The 19,729-nt window shown below is 49.4% G+C and overlaps 1 protein-coding gene across 2 annotated transcripts in view; it reads right to left on the bottom strand.

The window, feature by feature from the left end:
• LOC138295312 (NXPE family member 4-like) overlaps positions 1–19,729 on the bottom strand; it is a 557,878-nt gene that overhangs the window by 489,536 nt on the left and 48,613 nt on the right. For both annotated transcript variants that reach the window (XM_069233530.1, XM_069233529.1), the window contains exon 2: positions 2,880–3,007. In XM_069233530.1, coding sequence (XP_069089631.1) covers positions 2,880–2,959 — 80 coding nt within the window. In that variant the 5' untranslated portion in view covers positions 2,960–3,007. The remainder of the gene's footprint in view (positions 1–2,879; positions 3,008–19,729) is intronic.

The raw sequence follows: 19,729 nt of genomic DNA, 5'->3' as shown, positions 1-19,729 counted from the left end.
GTTAGTCACTACACAGGTAACACATTCAGGCACACTTATGAGCACTGGGGCCCTGGGTTACTAGGGTCCCAGTGACACATACAACTAAAACAACATATATACAGTGAAAAATGGGGGTAACATGCCAGGCAAGATGGTACTTTCCTACAGTTTTCTTATGATATTGTGCATATGACACTAAGTGGTACTGTAGTAGCTTCACACGTCTCCTAGTTCAGCCTAAGCTGCTCTGCTAAGCTACCATTATCTATCAGCCTAAGCTGCTAGACACCCTATACACTAATAAGGGATAACTGGGCCTGGTGCAAGGTGCAAGTACCCCTTGGTACTCACTACAAGCCAGTCCAGCCTCCTACAACCCGCTGCTGTTAAACTGTCCCAATGGACCCGCTGCTGCCAAAATGTCTGTCAATGACCGGCTGCTGGCCAACTGCCTCAATGGACCTGATCCTGGCCTACTGCTCCAATAGACCCACTGCTGACCAGCTATCTCAATTACCCACTGCTGGCCAAAATGTCTCTCAAGGAAGTGCTGTTGGTTAGCTGCCCCCAAGGGGCTCTCACCTGGCCACTTCCTCTCAATGACTTGCTGTTTGAACTGACAGTCTTGGGGTGGTCATCCCCCAACTGTGTGCCTGCCTCTCTCCATATTTCTGACCCTAGTTTTACTGGCTTTAGGACTCTGCACACTTTACCACTGCTGACCAGTGCTAAAGTGCTTCTGCTCTCTCCCCTACAATGATAACATTGGCTCCTTCCCATTTGGTATATTTAATTTACTTGTAAGACCCTAGTAAAGTGCAGTAGATGTGCCCAGGGCCTGCAAATTAAATGCTACTAGTGGGCCTGCTGCACTGATTGTTCCACCCACATAAGTAGCCCAAAACCATGTCTTAGGCCTGCCATTGCTAGGCCTGTGGGTGCAGTTTAATTGTCACTTTGACTTTGCATTTAAAACTACTCGCCAAGCCTTAAACGCCCCTTTTTCCACTCGCACATTCATTTTCCACTACTGTGGGGCCTGCTCCTCTCATAAGCCAGCATTAGAACTGCCCTTCTATGCTTTTCAGTGGTAGATTCTGATCTGAAAGGAGTGGCCCTGTCATGTTTAGTATGGTCAGAATGGTAATAGAAAATCCTGCTGACTGGTGAAATTGGATTTAATTACTATTTTAGAAATGCCACTTTTAAAAAGTGGGTATTTCTCTTCACTTTCTGCCATCGGTGCCTTCCAGCCTTTCTCCAACCCACATCTGGTCTGTGCTGTTTGACAGTTCCCCTTGTGCATTCCACCCAGAAAACCATAAACACAGGACACTCAGTCACATCTGCCTTCATCTCCTTACTGAATGGGTCTGTCTGGGCCGGAAGGGTAGAGGGGCTCTCTCTTACTCTTCAAGGGCCAGTGGCCTGCCCTCACACAAAGGACTGATACCCCCACAAGGATCCTGGCAGACAGGGCCGTGTTGAAAGGGGAGCGTGTGCAATTCAAAATCACTCTTTGAAGTTTCCCCCCACTTCAAAGGCACTTTTGGGTATATGTGCTGGGTCAGTGACCCCACCAAATCAGACACTCCTGGAACTACACCTGGACTTTGTCAGAGGAACTGCCTGGCTACCCAAAGCACTGCTGCCCTGCAGGTTGCCCTGCTGCCTGCCGGCCCTTGACCCTGCTGGAAGGACTCTGCCTTCCCCAAAAAGTGCTCTGCAAGGGCTTGGATTGATCTTGGCTCCTGTTCTGAAGTCTCAGGACCAACAAAGACTTCATCTACTAGCTTCTGGCTAGTTCACCGACTTCAGTGACGCCAGCACTGACACCACTTCCCGACACTGCACTGCTACCTGCTCCGTGATCCTCGCTGAACGTAACGACCCCGGTCTGCAACATCAGTCAGATGTCGCCACAATGCTGCTGATGTCCTGCGGTGTGATTGCAGCACTGCAAAGTCGACACATCAGATCTTGACTGAATGGATTCATCCACCCTGCCTTGTCACGACTCCTCACCACCGATGCTGCATCAGCTCCCCTGCAACCGGACGGAACTGACACCTCGCGTCCCCTGCTTCGCAGCATGAAACCTATGCCTCACCTTCCCGGACACCGTATGGAACCAACACCCCACTGGCTCCAGCAACGCCTTACCTCCCTAACTATGTGCAATAGTTTCTTTGTTTTAAAAGTTACTGTGCCTGGGGGACCGTGCGACCCTGTGACTGGTGCATGTGACGTCGGACTGTTGAAAATGACTCCATCAACGACGCTGTGATATCCCAATTTGGAGCTAATGCGTTTCTATGCGCTTTATTGGGACTTTATCTTTAAACATTCATATTGTGGCTTGTACACATTGGATTTTTGAACTTTTTACCATATGTATTCAGAGAAAGATTATCTACTTTTCTATACCTGTGTGGTGTACTTTTGTGGTGGTTTCACTGTGTTACTATATGAGTTTTTGCACAAACACTTCACATATTGCCTTCTAAGTTAAGCCTGACTGCTCAGTGTCAAAATACCAGAGGGTGGGCACAGGATAATTTGGATTGTGTTGTGACCTACCCTGACTAGGATTATGGTCCCTACTTGGACATGGGTGTATACCTCTGCCACCTAGAAACCTCATTTCTAACACTTGCTTGCCCAGTGATATCTCTAGTTTGTTTTAGACTGTTTTTACCACGTGAACATTGCAAAGTACCTTATGAGTGTTTTTCTATGGCTGAGATAGGGTTCTTTGATTTAGGGGCTTCGCACCCTAGAAGGCTTGTTTCTGCCAGGAGTGTCTGTGGCTTGTGAGGCCCACATCTCACAAAATCCTTGCAGATTGGGTGCCACCTTGGGAGCTGTCTGGTGTTTGACATGTACTTAGGACCCACCTCCTTGTCTGGGTCCCTGGATCCTTAGCCATGGGTTGTGTTCCTGTGTCTCTTGGTGCGTTGAGCTCTAGAGAACTCATTCAGAGGAGTCAGCTGTCACCAGGAACCACTTCTCAGGGCTGTGGCTACTGTAAATAACCAGAAGAAGAGAACACAGTTAGGTAAATCTCTTTTTATCACTAGTGCAATGTGGGCATCTTTTATTTCAAACTCAACAATATTTTGGTTCAAGCACAAAAGAGTGTGGGCTGCTAAAAAACAAGAATATTTGGAAACCATTTATACAAAAGACTTTTCGTGAAAAAAACAAAAAAACAGACGTTTGAATTTCTAATGCACAATTTACGTTTCTATTCTGGACAAGAAAGAGATGGTGCCAATGTGAAATGTGAAGAAACAGAAAAACCACTGGACAAAACTCCTAGTGTGAAGTAACAACGAAAGATCAGAGATGAAAAGACAAGAAAGTAATTTTTGGTATATTCAGGCAGCAGTGAGAACCTCTTTGAAAACTAAAATTGTCGGATGTCTAAAAGGTTTACATATCTTATGAGCTGAACAAAACTAGTGCTTTGAAGAAAATTAATTTCCCTTCTACCAAGTTCTCTCAGTTCTAAGTACAAATGGCCCTCCCACCCAGGGAAACCGAGTTCAAAAGCCACAGAGAGGCAAGAGCCAGGATCTGAAGCATCTTCAGTGGCAACCGTGATCCTCCTCCCCTTCCTCCTCCCCTTCCTTGCGGCTCCCACCCTGATCCCAAGGGAACAACAAGGATCTGGACTGAGAGACCAGGGGGAGGTGGTAATCCAGGTCTCTCCCGCCTGAGCTGGAAGCACAGGATTGCTGAACCAAACCTTTGTCCAAGTCAGGCAGGGTTGGCCTTCTGAACTAACTGGAGAAAAAGCTCATTTATAGTTACAGCAATTGATGCTTATCATAGTTGCTGCACAAAATATACTCAAACAACTATTTTCTTTGAAAAATATATCTTTATTGTATTTATAAACAGTCAACAAATATAATTCATATTTCATGTTAATTCATTGTCATAGATACAATAGTGTCATTTTTTGACGCTATTAGTGTACTCTACAGGAGTAGCGCCAAAATCTTGTCACTAACAGTACATAAGGGCCCATTATAAATAATGGTATGCCCCGTTTTAACACCTGCTCTGAGCAGTCTTTAAAACTGCCAAAAAAAATGGCGCAAGAAAATCTCTTCACCCATGCCGTTATGCCAACAATACAACACCCACCACATTATGACCCATGAAACACCACAGCAGACATTCAATGGCGGTAAACCACTGGTGGTGCACACTGGTGCGCTCAGCATGGACACCCAAATACAAAACAACAATACATTGGCCAAAACTGAAATCAAACACCAGAAACTGATACACACCGCACTCACCCACCCACAGCACTATAAAACACACACCCACATTACCCACAACCCTTTACGAACACAAAGTATTGCCACCAGACTGAAACAAAAACTACTGAGACAACTAGACACACACACCACAAGCACCCCACACCCCACCACATTACTCAACACACTCTCACAAACACACACCACTCAACACCCATGTCCCCACAAAGGCACCCACGTTTCACTGATGAGGAGTTGCAGGTCATGGTGGAGGAAATAGTCAGGGTAGCGCCACAACTGTTTGGAGGACAGGTACAGCAAAGATCCATTGGCAGGAAGATGGAGCTATGGCAGAGAATCGTGGACAGGGTGAATGCATCCAAGAACAAGGGGCGACATCAGGAAGAGGCGGAACGACCTATGGGGTAAGGTACGTTCCGTGGCAGCAAGGCACCAACCCCCCCCCCACAGCTCACAGCATGGGAGGAGCAAGTCTTGGCAATACTGCATCCTGAGGGACTCACTGGAGTTGCCGGAAGACTGGACACTGGTGAGTCAATATCTACTACTTATCACCTCCCATACCTGCATGCCATCTCACCCCCTCACCCTCACTCTCACTCCCATCAGTCGACTCCACCCCACACACTGCACCTACACATATGACTAACCCCAATGCCTACCCTTGTATGCAATACCAATGCATGGACAGCCCTCCCAGCCCTGCATGGACACCCATCACAAAAGCAGGGACACCATGGAGTGCTAACAATCCCACAATACATCACCATACACAAAGAAAAGCAGCAGGGCAACAGCAACGATAAAGGGAAAGTCAGAGATGTACAATTTGTCACAGACATGAGGCATAATACATCATTTACATCACCAAAGGTGCCCCAGCCAATCTCAGAGGAGAGAAGGTGCCACGTCTAACTAGTCCTCCAACAGAAGATGCCCCAGTGATGACAGTAACTCTGGACTTCAGGATCTGGATGAACTACCTGGCCCATCAGGGACCACTGGTCAGTCGGCCACCCCAGCCTACTCACAGCCCACCACAGAGCCTCCCCCATCAGTATCCAATACCACAGCACCCACCCAACGTCCCCACACCTCTGTCCCCAAGACATGTCAATCAGCAGTGTGCCCACCTGTACAGGGATCCCAGTCCACACCTCACACCCAGGACAATCAGGGTCCTGGGGTCATTGTCAGTGGGCACACCATACATGGGACAGAGGCACAAGGGTACAGGGACACTGAGTGACCGCTATGCGCCAGGGGGAGGACAGGCCCAGGGAACCGACTCTCCAGGAGGCACTCACTAATGTCCTGGGGGCCTACCAACAATGCCAGGACAAGGTGGGCCAGATCCTTACCAACATGCAGGAGAACAAGCAGCTGCAGGAGGCACGCCATCAGTAGATCAAGGAGGATTTGCAGGCCCTCAACACCACCATGATGTTTATAGCAGGGGTGTTGGCAGACATGGCCAACATCATGAGGGAATGGACAGCACACCAGAAGGCCCTTAACACTAGCGAGCCTACTGACCAGCCCTCCACGTCTGCTACAGCTAGTGGGCAGGAGGCCCTGTCACAGGACCCACAGGCCACTAGCACCCTTCCCCCTGCAGAAGGTGAACCACCCCGCAAACGTTCCTTGCAACCCAGACAGAAGCTAGAGAGACTTGCCAAGACCAAGACCACCGCCAGGAAACAAGACCCTCCTGAATGTCCCCCTTGTGTCTTACCCTGTCACCTTGTCCACTTTGAACTGCCTTTGCTCCCCTTCCTATGGCCCCTTGGACACTGGACCTGTGCTACAAACAGAATGGAACCATGCCCTGGACTTTCCTCTACCATCACCCCATTCCATTCCTCTTTCCGTCAATGATTTGCACTATAATAAACACCCTTGAACACGACTTGACTGATAGTGTTTTATGTGATGAGATCTGCATTTATGGAAACAGTCACATCATGTGCAAATGATCTGAAAACTGTGATAGCATACAATTAATGACCTGTAGTTGTCTGTAGTCATCACATCAGTACACTGTTGTAATATCACCAACATCTGCAAAATGAGAAGCCATAGGTGACAGTATGTTGAGATGCAAAGGAAGTGAATGCCATCCTGCTACAGTCACACAGGTAAAACAACAGGCACAGGAATGGTCAGTTACACTGTCTCACCTGTGTGTCATTGGAAATACTGACGTATAACTGATGTTCTGTTATCCACATCCTCATCCTCTGCCTCCTGATCCTCTCTGTCCTTCTCCTGCAGATAAGGTACATGTCGTCTGAGGACCAGGTTGCACAACATGCAGCATGCCATTACTATCTGGCAGACCTTCTTGGGTGAGTAGCACAGGGATCCACCTGTCAGATGCAGGCATCTGAACCTGGCCTTCAGGAGGCTGAAGGTCCTTTCGATAATTCTCCTGGTTCACCCATGTGCATCATTGTAACAATTCTCAACCCGTCTCCTGGCATTCCTCACAGGGGTCAGGAGCCACAATAGGTTTGGGTAGCTTGAGTCACCTGCAAGTATTGAGGGACAAACATTAGCCTTACACAATGGTATGTGGTTAACACCAGAAGGCATACACTGACATACAATGGGTGGGAACTCAGGCTCACCTATTAGCCACACTCTGTGCCTCTGTAGTTGTGCCATCAGCTGTGGGATGCTGCTATTCCTCAGAACAAAGGTGTCATGCACCGACCGAGGATACTTGGCAGAGACGTGGGAAAAGTACTGGTCCGGTAGGCACACCATTTGCACATTGAGAGAGTAGAAACTCTTCCAATTCCTGAACACCTGTTCATTCTGACGGGGGGACAAACGCAATATGTGTTCCGTCAATTGCCCCAATAATATTGGGTATATGTCCCATTTCATAGAATCCTGCCTTCACAGTGGCCAAATCATCTACCTAGGGGAAAGCAATGTAGCTGCACATGTTTTTGAGCAAGGCAGAGAACATTGGCTGTGACATTCCTGCTGCCAAGCCCACTGTCACTTGGAAAGAAACAGTTGGCAGAAATGGAGCACTGATAAGACTTGCAGAAGAGGGGGGATACCAGTAGGATGATGGATAGCTGATATCAGATCAGGCTTCAATTGAACACACAGCTCTTTATGTGATTATTATATGCCTGTCCTTCAGTATAGCCAAGTCCACAAGGGGTCTGTACACGGGGGCTTGTCTCCTCCCCCTATTCATCCGCACTGGTAGGTATCTAAGGGACACAAGAGTGAGTAGAATGTGAACAATGGAACCACCACCTCAGTGTACATAGAGCATTAATGTGATGGGACAGTGGGAATGGTCGATGTACGTGCAATCATAAGCAATGACACAGTTATGGATTATCTGAATGTTGTCGACCACCATTAATTGGCGACCTCCTGTCCTCTATCTAGGGACAGGTGGAAGTGAGGTAACTCCGCCGACGTTGGGCATTGTGGTGGAAGCGGTTTCGCACCACTGTGCAATTCCTCATTGGCTAATGTGGGCCTCTATGGAGTACAGTGGCCAATGGGGATCAGCGGCGGCGGTGACGGTGTACACCGCCGCGGACGTGACTGCCATTTTCTATCGAAATCCTCACTTGATTCCTGACTTTCCACAGGACAACACCTACACTGCGTGTGCTGCTGTGACCTGCGTCTGGAACCTACCGTGGCCCGTGTGACCGGGGAAAGGGCCCCTGCCTTCACTGTGGAGGAGTTGGAGCATTTGGTGGAAGGGGTCCTACCCCAGCATGGACTGCTGTATGGGCCTCCAGACCAACAGGTGAGTACACCTTGGGCACGATGCATGTGACAAGGTTGCATGGAGATGTGTGTGCAAGCATTGTGTCATTTGGGGGTGTGGTATGTCTGTTTGCAGTGTACATGGTGGGCGCCGGGTGATGTGTGTGCCAATGGAGATGGAAATGGGATCTGTGGGCCATATGTGTGACAGGCTAGATTGTATGTGTAATGGTGTCCTTCCGTCTGTATTAGCTCTGCAGGTCAGCACCCATCAGAAGAAGGGATTGTGGTGTGCCATCGGCAAGGACGTGCAGACCCTGGGGGTCTACAGCAGGTGTAGGGAAAGGTGGGAGGACCTGAGACGCTGGGCACGGAAGACCGCGGAGGCCCAGCTGGGGATGGCCTCCCAACGAAGAAGGAGTGCCCTTCGGAACATGACCCTACGGTTGGCCTGCATACTGGCGGTGGGCTACCTTGAGCTGGATGGGCGCTTGAGGGCATCACAGCAGCCACAAGGGGGTGAGTACAGTGGGTGTAACTACAATCATTGGTAGGTGGCATGGGATCCGAGTGGTGGGTGTGAGTCAGTGGGTGCCCCTCAGTGCCAGGTCAGACATTGGAGCGTGACCCAGCTCAAGGGTAATGGGTGTATAGCAAATTCAGGTAACCTAGCCAGGTTGTATTTCATGTCAGACAGGGCTTAGTGGGTCCCAAGAGGGCTGCAGTTGGTGGTGTTTGTCCCTCATCTTGCTGTGGCACCTAGCCAATTGATTGCCAGTGTGGTGCATAGTGCTCAATCCTGAACCCTGTGTGTGATGGTAATATGTATGCCAACTGTGGTGTTGGCGCTGTAATTGACCCAGTGTTCCCTTTCTCTCTCTCCCCCCTTTTTTCTTCTGTCATCCTGTCCATGAGTGGATTAGTATCATCTGATGGAGGAGCAGAGGCACCGGTGACTGAGGGAGCTGCATCTCAGGAGGCAGAGTCCACTGACGCCGAGGGAACCAGTGGAATGGAGGGCGAGGGGAGCACCACGGCAGAGACAGGGGGTGACAACACTGACTCTGATTCCTCCTTCAATGGGATCTCCCTGGTGGTGGCGGACACCTCTGGGCCCACCCCAGCCACAGGTACAGCCACCACCCCCTCTACGAGCACCGCCCTCCCAGTTGCCCCTCACCGAGTTGCCTGTGCCCGCTCACCCAGGAGGGTGGGCATCTCCTTCGCCCCAGGCACCTCAGGCCCTGCCCCAGTGAGCCCTGCTGCCCTCAGTGAGGAGGTTCTTGACCTCCCGAGATCTATCTCTGTAGGGCAGTCAACCATAGTGAATGCCATTGAGGGGCTGGCATCCCAAATGCAGCAATGCAATGCATTCCTGGAGGGCATCCATGGTGGATTGGCGGCCCAACAGAGATTGTTCCAGGCTCTGGCCTCCTCTCTGATGGGAGCCATTGTCCCTGTTCCTACCATCCCCCCTCAAACTATCACTTCCCAGTCCCAGTCACCTCAACCCCAACCCATCCCATGCACACATACAGACGAGCATGCACACAAAACATCAGACAAGAGAAGAACAGTCAAACACAGGTCGCACACTTCAGGCCATAAGCATTCACACAAACAACAGACAGTTGCACAGACAACAACATCCACTGCCTCCACTGTCTCCCCCTCCTCCTCCTCCCTCACAGTCACATCCACACTCACAGCTGCATGCACTGCTTCAACAGCCAGCACCACCATCACCACACCAAGCAGCACACACACCTCACTAGCAGACACCTTCACAACATCCATCCACATGTCCCCTGTGTCCTCTTCTACCCTGTCTGTCCCCCCCAAGGGACACAAATGCAGGCACTCAGACACCCAACAGCCATCCACCTTGAATCAGCACACTGTCCATGCACCTGCACCCAAGTCCAGGGGACGTACTCCTCCAACAACCACTCCCTCATCCTCCACTCCCATACCTCCTCCCTCATTACGCCCCACCGTCCCTAAGAAGCTTTTCCTTGCCCAACTTGACCTCTTCCCTCCCTCTGCATCCCAATGACCCAGCCCAGCACCTCAGTCACACAGTCCACTGGGACAGTCGAGGCACCTCCTAGTCGTGGAGGCAAGAAAGTGAAGGATTCCACTCCACCTGCCAGGAAAGTGAAGGATCCCACTCCACCAGCCAGGAAAGGGAAGGATCCCACTCCATCAGCCAGGAAAGGGAAGGGTCCCACTCCACCAGCCAGGAAAGGGAAGGATTCCACTCCACCAGCCAGGAAAGGGAAGGATCCCACTCCACCAGCCAGGAAGGGAAAGGTTCCCACTCAACCACCAATGACAGCAGCGGTTCCCACTCAACCACCAATGACAGGAGAGGTCCCCAGTCAACCACCAATGACAGGAGAGATTCAAACTCAATCACCAGTGACAGCAGTGGTTCCCACTCAACCACCAATGAAAGGCAAGGAGCCCTCACCTCCAGCTGAGACACAGCAGCCCTCACCTCCAGCAGAGGCTGCCCAGGGGACACCTCCCCCACCAGAGACAATGCACCCTTCACCTCCAGCAGAGGCTGCCAAGGCGACACCTCCTCCAGCAGAGGCAATGCAGCCCTCACCTCCAGCAGAGGCTGTCCAGGGGAAACCTCCCCCAGCAGAGACAATGCAGCCCTCACCTCCAGCAGAGGCTGTCCAGGGGACACCTCCCCCAGCAGAGCCAATGCAGCCCTCACCTTCAGCAGAGGGCATGTAGGTCACCCTCTAGGGACTGTTGGACAAGTAGCCCCCTTCAAGAAGCAGTGGGCGAGTTCCCCACCTCAGAGACTGTGACCTTGCACTCCTCAGTATCAGGAAATGGGCATGGTGCCCCCTCCAGAAGCAGTAGGCTAGTTCCCCACCTCAGAGACTGTGACCTTGCACTCCCCAACATTGGGAAATGGGAATGGAGCCCCCTCCAGAATCAGTGGGCAGGTTCCCCACTTCAGCTGAGGTGCCTCTCACCCCCCCAGCCCACTTCCAACATGTTGCCTCCGCACAGTTTGATGCGGAGAATATCAGGATCAAGTTGGGGCCATGTGAGCTTCCTGTACTTTGGACTGGGCATTGGCCCTTTCTGGACAATCGTTCATACATAATATTTGTCACTTTGGTACTTATGGTGGTTGTTGTCATGCAAATACATTTTAAATTCTGCCTTACTGTTGTCCTGGCATTATTATGAGGTGTGTCCTATGACATTGTTTTTCGTCTGCAGCTGGTTGTGTTTATGGTGTGTGTGTGAATGTTGTGTGTTCTGCGTGTGTGTGTCACTCTTCTTTTCCTCCTTCCCTCCCTTGTGTACTAGGCAGCTGTACTCACCGTCGTCGTCTTCATCGGCGTTGGTGTTCCGGTGGAGCATGGCGTACAAAAGCATTGGGACGACCTGCAGTTCCGGTTCCATGGAGGCGTTGATCTTCTCTGTGTCTCTGATGGTGAATCTTTCGTCTTCTGTGTTGTGTTTCCGCCAGGCTTTTGATGGCGTTAGAACCGCCCCGGAAATTGTGGCGGTGTGCTGTGTCATAATATGGTGGGCGGTACCTTCTCTTCTGCCTGGCTGTTGATGGCTACTGCTGTGGTGAGTGGTGTTAACGCCCTGGCAGATGGTGTGGTACATTGGCTGTCTATGGGAGTTATCACCGCCATGGTCTTAATTTGGCGGTAATTACCATCAGCCTGTTGGTGGTATTACCGCCACTTTAACAGTCACCACCAATGTCATAATGACCACCTATGTCTGGCGCAGGCATAATGTGGTGCAAGGGTTTACAAAGTGGTGCAATACATGCATTCCACCACTTTGTAAATGTGGTGCTGGGATAATGCCACTTTAGTGGCGCCTTAGGGTAAAAAACCTAACACTATGGTGGAGCTAATGTGGGGCTAATGGCTCTTGAATATGCCCATATGTTTATTATCATTTTATTGAAAAAAAAGCGACAGGGCCATGGGGTGTGACAGGGACGGGTGGAGTGCAGAGCACTCCCCTCAGTGTTCATATGTGTTTGGCGTGCCGTCTCGGGCCAACCAAACACACAGCAGGCAGACGCTCCTAGTCTGCCTTGGAGTTCCAAGGAAGGGTGCTCTGGCCAATCCTAACGCTGCTCTGAGCAGCGTCAGGATTGGCTGCAGGGCAGACTGGGAGCCTGTGCCTGCAAGTGGGCAAGAGAAGGGTCGCAGTGCAGTTCATCGCAGTGAGGTACGTTTTTTTTAAATTTAATGTGGCTTTGTGTGTCCCCCACACCTGCCGCTTGCCACGCGCCGCGCTGCCCCACCCCTTTACCACAGGGTGAGCTGCGAATGGCTTTGTGGCTTTGTTCCAATTTACTTTTTACCTTTTTTTGCATGAAGTATATACTCACACCCTGTACGTCTATGGCATCGAGTATACATAGCTTAATCCTGCTCAATCCCCTCTACAGTTTCCTACTTATTTAAAACAAGTTTTCATTATGTGCTTATACAAGTGGCACAAACTTTAATTACTCTCACCTATTGTTCTTTCGAGGGACCAGATGACTGCCACTACTTGTTCATTACTCTAGAGGATTATGAGATAGATTCATCCTCTTGTATGGCCGTTTTAGAAAGGAAGATAGAAACATTTGGATAATGGAATATGGTGCAGTTAACATTTTACTACCATTTGGGATACTCTACCCTCATGTCCTACAAGTTTCTCAAGCCATTTAAAGCAGCTCACCTGTATGGGTAAAAGAATCCCACATCGTACCTTCAGTCACTTCTGCTTGGCACTCTCAGTCGCTTCTGCTTGGGACTCTCAGTCACTTCTGCTTGGTACTCTCAGTCACTTCTGCTTGGTACTCTCAGTCACTTCTGTTAGGTACTCTCAGTCCCTTCTTGTAGGAGGCTAGCCTGGTTTGTAGTGGTACCAAGGGGTACTTACACTCTGCACCAGGTCCAGTTATTCCTTATTAGTGTAGAAGAGGTGTCTAGCAGCTTAGGCTGATAGAAAAGGGTAGCTTAGCAGAGCAGCTTAGGCTGAACTAGGAGACGTGTGAAGCTACTACAGTACCACTAGTGTCATATGCACAATATCATAAGAAAACACAATACACAGATATACTAAAAGTAAAGGTACTTTATTTTTATGACAATATGCCAAAAGTATCTCAGTGAGTATCCTCAGTATGAGGATAGCAAATATACACAAGATATATGTACACAATACCAAAAATATGCAGTATAGTCTTAGAAAACAGTGCAAACAGTGTAAAATTACAATAGGATGCAATGGGAGCACATAGGGATAGGGGCAACACAAACCATATACTCCAAAAGTGGAATGCGAACCACGAATGGACCCCAAACCTATGTGAGCTTGTAGAGGGTCGCTGGGACTGTAAGAAAACAGTGGGGGTTAGAAAAATAGCACACCCCAAGACCCTGAAAAGTAGGTGTAAAGTGCACCTAAGTTCACCAGAGAGCACAGAAGTCGTGATAGGGGAATTCTGCAAGGAAGACCAACACCAGCAATGCACCAATGATGGATTTCCGTACAGGCGTACCTGTGGAACAAGGGGACCAAGAGTCATGACAAAGTCGAGATTGGGCAGATGCCCAGGAAATGCCAGCTGAGGGTGCAAAGAAGCTGCCACCGGATGGTAGAAGATCCCACGATGCCGGAGGACAACTCATGAGGTTGTGCACTGCAGGTTAGAGTGTCGGGGACCCAGGCTTGGCTGTGCACAAAGCAAATCCTGGAAGAGTGTGGAAGAGTGCACAGGAGCCGGAGCACCTGCAAATCACGCGGTACCCAGCAATGCAGTCTAGTGTGGGGAGGCAAGGACTTACCTCCACCAAACTTGGACTGAAGAGTCACTGGACTGTGGGAGTCACTTGGACAGAGTTGCTGAGTTCCAGGGACCACGCTCGTCGTGCTGAGAGGGGACCCAGAGGACCGGTGATGCAGTCTTTTGGTGCCTGCGGTTGCAGGGGGAAGATTCCGTCGACCCACGGGAGATTTCTTCAGAGCTTCTAGTGCAGAGAGGAGGCAGACTACCCCCACAGCATGCACCACCAGGAAAACAGTCGAGAAGGCGGACGGATCAGCGATACAAGGTTGCCGTAGTCGTCTTTGCTACTTTGTTGCGGTTTTGCAGGCGTCCAGAGCAGTCAGCGGTCGATTCTTTGGCAGAAGGTGAAGAGAGAGATGCAGAGGAACTCTGATGAGCTCTTGCATTCGTTATCTAAAGAATTCCCCAAAGCAGAGACCCTAAATAGCCAGAAAAGGAGGCTTGGCTACTTAGGAAGGAGGATAGGCTAGCAACACAGGTAAGAGCCTATCAGAAGGAGTCTCTGACTTCACCTGCTGGCACTGGCCACTCAGAGCAGTCCAGTGTGCCAGCAGCACCTCTGTTTCCAAGATGGCAGAGGTCTGGAGCACACTGGGGGAGCTCTGGGCACCTCCCAGGGGAGGTGCAGGTCAGGGGAGTGGTCACTCCCCTTTCCTTTGTCCAGTTTCGCGCCAGAGCAGGGCTGGGGGATCCCTGAACCAGTGTAGACTGGTTTATGCAGAGATGGGCACCATCTGTGCCCATCAAAGCATTTCCAGAGGCTGGGGGAGGCTACTCCTCCCCAGCCCTGACACCTTTTTCCAAAGGGAGAGGGTGTAACTCCCTCTCTCTGAGAAAGTCCTTTGTTCTGCCTTCCTGGGCCAAGCCTGGCTGGATCCCAGGAGGGCAGAAACCTGTCTGAGGGGTTGGCAGCAGCAGCAGCAGTGAAACCCCGGGAAAGGTAGTTTGGCAGTACCCGGGTCTGTGCTAGAGACTCAGGGGATCATAGAATTGTCTCCCCAATGCCAGAATGGCATTGGGGTGACAATTCCATGATCTTAGACATGTTACATGGCCATGTTCGGAGTTATTATTGTGACGCTGTACATAGGTAGTGACCTATGTACAGTGCACGCGTGTAATGGTGTCCCCGCACTCACAAAGTCCGGGGAATTTGCCCTGAACAATGTGGGGGCACCTTGGCTAGTGCCAGGGTGCCCACACACTAAGTAACTTAGCACCCAACCTTTACCAGGTAAAGGTTAGACATATAGGTGATTTATAATTTACTTAAATGCAGTGGTAAATGGCTGTGAAATAACATGGACGTTATTTCACTCATGCTGCAGTGGCAGGCCTGTGTAAGAATTGTCAGAGCTCCCTATGGGTGGCAAAAGAAATGCTGCAGCCCATAGGGATCTCCTGGAACCCCAATACCCTGGGTACCTCAGTACCATATACTAGGGAATTATAAGGGTGTTCCAGTATGCCAATGTGAATTGGTGAAATTGGTCACTAGCCGGTTAGTGACAATTTAGAAAGTAATGAGAGAGCATAACCACTGAGGTTCTGGTTAGCAGAGCCTCAGTGAGACATTTAGTCATCACACAGGGAACACATACAGGGCACACTTATGAGTACTGGGGCCTTGGCTGGCAGGGTCCCAGTGACACATACAACTAAAACAACATATATACAGTGAAATATGGGGGTGACATGCCAGGCAAGATGGTACTTTCCTACACTTCTGCTTGGGACTCTCAGTCACTTCTGCTTGGTACTCTCAGTTACTTCTGCTTGGTACTCTCAGTCACTTCTGTTAGGTACTCTCAGTCACTTCCGCTTTGGACTGTCAGTAACTTCCGCTTTGGACTCTCAGTCACTTCCGATTGGGACTCTCAGTCACTTCTGCGTGGGACTCTTATTCATTTTTGCTTGGGACTCTCAGTCATGTTTGCTTGGGACTCTCAGTCGCTTCTGCTTGGGACTCCCAGTCGCTTCTGCTTGGGACTCCCAGTCGCTTTTGCTTGGGACTCCCAGTTGCTTCTGCTTGGGACTCTCAGTTGCTTCTGCTTGGGACTCTCAGCAGCTTCTGCTTGGGACTCTCAGCCGCTTCTGCTTGGACTCTCCCTATACTATCCTGCAGATACTTTACAGACTCAGAAACAGTGTGGAGGGGATGCACCAACCTTATGGTCCACTTCCTGACTCTTTTGAAGTGATGTTGTCTTATTTTATTCCAAGTAACTTTTATTACAAGCAAGGGTTCCATCCCAAGGTCACGTTTACCAGTGACTGCTAAACCCAATGTCACTGATATCCTTGTATCACTCCATTGCCATCACCCCCACATTTACAATTTTACCCCTACATCAAAGGAGGAAGTGGAATGTTTTGTCAGGCAATTCACCTCACAGAACAGAAGGGTGATTCAGTCCTAGCAAGAGTCCTTGCTTTAATGAATCACCAGATTATTTGCCAGTAATCTTCATTACTCTTAGTCCAGCTCGCCCTTGTGCAGTCATTACTAGTGAGGATGACTTCAATATCAGAGACAAGAAGCACAAAAGCAGTGCTTCAATAAAACCCACCAACCCTCAGCTGGGTGCTGTAAGTAGGATGGCATTTCCATAGCATTTCCTGTAGGCTCTTGCCCTGGTAAATAGGTTTGGATTTTTTTAAGTTAGTGACCTGCTGCAGTAACATACTTTTTCCTCCTGCGCATTAAATTAAAGTAGTCACCTTGTGTCTTTCCATTCCAACATTTAATGTTAACATTGACAAGGTGAACCAACTCAAAGCACTATTGTTTCAGATGAATGTGGCGCTCACATCTTCCCAGGAAACGTTTGAATTGCAAGTTGCAATGTCATCTTCTGAAATACAGACACTCTTAATCACCAATTTTCCGAGACATTTTGGTGAACTTGTATGACGCATTTGTAATGCATCAAACATCGCAGGAATTGTACTCATATCATGCATTGCCCCACAAGAATGACAGGCCAAACGCAAGTCTGAATCTGGCCAAGTCTACACTGCATGAAGTGTTCGCCACACCCCCAAAGTTAGGGTTTTGTCATGAAGTCACATGCACTTGGAGCCAGAGTTAGGCTGTAAGAGGCTGGGAACCTGAGTGCCCCTCCAAAGTGGTCACATCCCTCTCTAGGCAGGGGCAGTAAGGGACAGGTCCTCGAGAAAGTAGGACATATGCCATCTTGGCTGCTCATTACAGCATCCAGCAAACTGTCCAGAATGAAGAGTTGTGACTATACTACTTCTGTTCTGAGTATAACTGTGTATCAGTGGGTGAAAACATCAAAGAATCCAGACAAACCATGAGTACAAAGCGCATGTGCCTGTGTACCACTCATGCACTAAAAAAACAAGACTGTGAAACTAAAAGAACCTGTAAAAGCAATAGCAAATGCACCTCACTTAAAACAAGGAACCCCCATCATCGCAATGCTTCTCCTTGGCAAGCAGCAGTAAGATAGCTCCAAGGCAGGGTGAATCACCAGCAGACACAAAAAGAAAGAGCAAGCTCTCATGAGACGATCATGTCCTCCACATGCAGCCATACAAAACAGGGTAAACCACCTTTAAAAACAAACAAAGAGCAAGATCTTGTGAAGGGCATAGCCTTCAGTAAAGCAGCAAGACAAAAGAAGGAGCAAGTGAGCTGCAACCATCTTAGAGCCAGGCAAGCCACATAGACATACATAGAGGATGCCATTTTTGAGTCAGGCAGTTGCCTATGTAGTAAAACACACAAAAAGTGTGTCAACTCCAGCAACAGAATAAAATAAAGGAAAAATATTTCCAAGTATCCAATTCGGGAAAAACTCATAAGATCAGGCTAATACAAAGCAACATTGATTCACTGTATTCAGCACTAGGTTAATTTTGTGGAAAACAGCGGGGGCCAGCAAACTGCCGCCGGACCAAAGCTTGCGCAACTTTGACATCACCTGAATCCAAAAAACCCAGTGCAAAGCCGAGAACCCACTTCCAGGGTAGGTAGAATTTTCAAATCTAGCAGAGAAGGCAAAGACCAAATGGTGCCCAAAATGCAGCTTATCAACGTATATAAGAAACAGCAACATTTTTAATGGAAGCCAATTAGATGTGAACATCAACCACTTTCTGGCAACAAAAATTACAAACTGGAACTCTTGTTCGCGGGCAGCCTCAGCCATGATAGTCAATATATATATATAAATCCTCACATCACTCAGAAATACAGAGAACAAACTACTAGAATTGCGAGCTACCCACAGGGTAATTTCATGGATAATCACTGGAGACGTCAACCTCACCCTGACAAACCAACACAAGAAAAGCACCAGAGAAAGGGTCCAGGGCAGGAATTGCTCTTCATGAACATTAACTCAGCGACCCCATCCTCCTGCGTGCGCTGGAAGCTCTGGGGCTGACGGCCGTTAATGGCAAAACCCCCGCTGCCTCCCAAATGGCAGAGGCCCAGGTCAAGGAATTCTGAGTCAACCTTGGACTGCACCTTCACAGCTTCCTCTACCTTCCACGACATTCAGAGCTTTCATATAGAGGTTAGATGCGAATGCGATCATCATCACCAGATCACGAAAATATTAAACAATAACCAGTGCACTGACCGCATCAACAATCAGGCAGCCCCTGGCCTTGAATAGGATGGACTCACTTATCCTTGGAAAATTATAAGAAAGGTAAAGCAAGCTTACCAGCTGAGCAAGGGGAAGAGTCCGATTCAGTTGCTAGATGAGAGACTATACAGGTATCCCTGAAGAATCAGCTGGTTCCACAGCAATGAAAAATCCATGAGCAGGAGATACATAACAAGCATTGGCAAAGCCAATAGGTTTCGCCTATGCAAAGGCCCTCATTATGAACATGGCGGTCTGGGCTGCCATGCCGGCGGTGGCAGTAATTACCGCCACTGGCCTGGCGGTCCAGGCCGCCATATAATAAACGTGGCAGAACCGCCACTTTTGAAACTCTGCCACCGCCAGGTTTCAGCCACCAGGTAGCCTGGCGGAGTTTCATATCCGACAGGGCAGCACTGCAAGCAGCACTGCCCGCCGGATAATGAGTTAGGTTCCACAAGCCTTTCCGTGGCAGCCCCTGCACTGCCCATGCACGTGGCATGGGCAGTGCAGGGCCCCCATGCACAGCCCCCTCACGCATTTAACTGCCCGATTTACGGGCAGTGAAATGTGCGACGGGTGCTGCTGCACCCGCCGCACTGCTACATTGCTCCAGCCTCTATTTGGAGCCGGCGTTGATGTTGAGGTCCTGCATTCAGCTGGGCCGGCCTGCGGAAACCCTGTTTCCGGCCACTGGCCCAGCTGAATGTTCTGTATGTGGCCGGCAGTGGGTTCTGCGCGCTGGCGGTCTTCTGCTGACCGTCAGTGCCGAAGTCGCCGGGTTTTCCCACTGAGTTCGTTATGTGGGCCAAAAAAATCTATTGCCTTTGTCAATGTTTTTTTACATGTCACACAGCAGTTCAGCTGTGCAACATGCTTTAAAGAAAAGCGCGATAACACGCCAGCATTGTCTGTGACATAGCGCCTTTTTCAACTTTAAGTTATATTGCACAGGAGCTCAACTGTTTTGTAATATGTAAAAAACACTTACAAAGTTAATTGTATTTGCATAGGCGAAACCTATTGCCTTTGCATAAACTTAACTGCAAATAATGTGATGAGATCCATGAAATGCAGGTATTAGCACTTTTGTTGAAAAGTGAGTGTATCTGTGTGTGTTGTGTCTTAGGTGAAACGTGCTCATCTTTCCAGACTGAGGACAACTGCAACAGTGCTGTGCTGAAGAGGTGCTTGGGAGCTGGGAACCACTTGCCCTCTCTGTCAAAGGGCTT

This window comes from Pleurodeles waltl, chromosome 5, assembly GCF_031143425.1.
Source record: "Pleurodeles waltl isolate 20211129_DDA chromosome 5, aPleWal1.hap1.20221129, whole genome shotgun sequence".
NCBI classification, from domain to species: Eukaryota; Metazoa; Chordata; class Amphibia; order Caudata; family Salamandridae; genus Pleurodeles; species Pleurodeles waltl.
The sequence above is the reverse complement of the archived record's forward strand: the minus strand, read 5'-3'. Positions and strand labels throughout refer to the sequence as shown.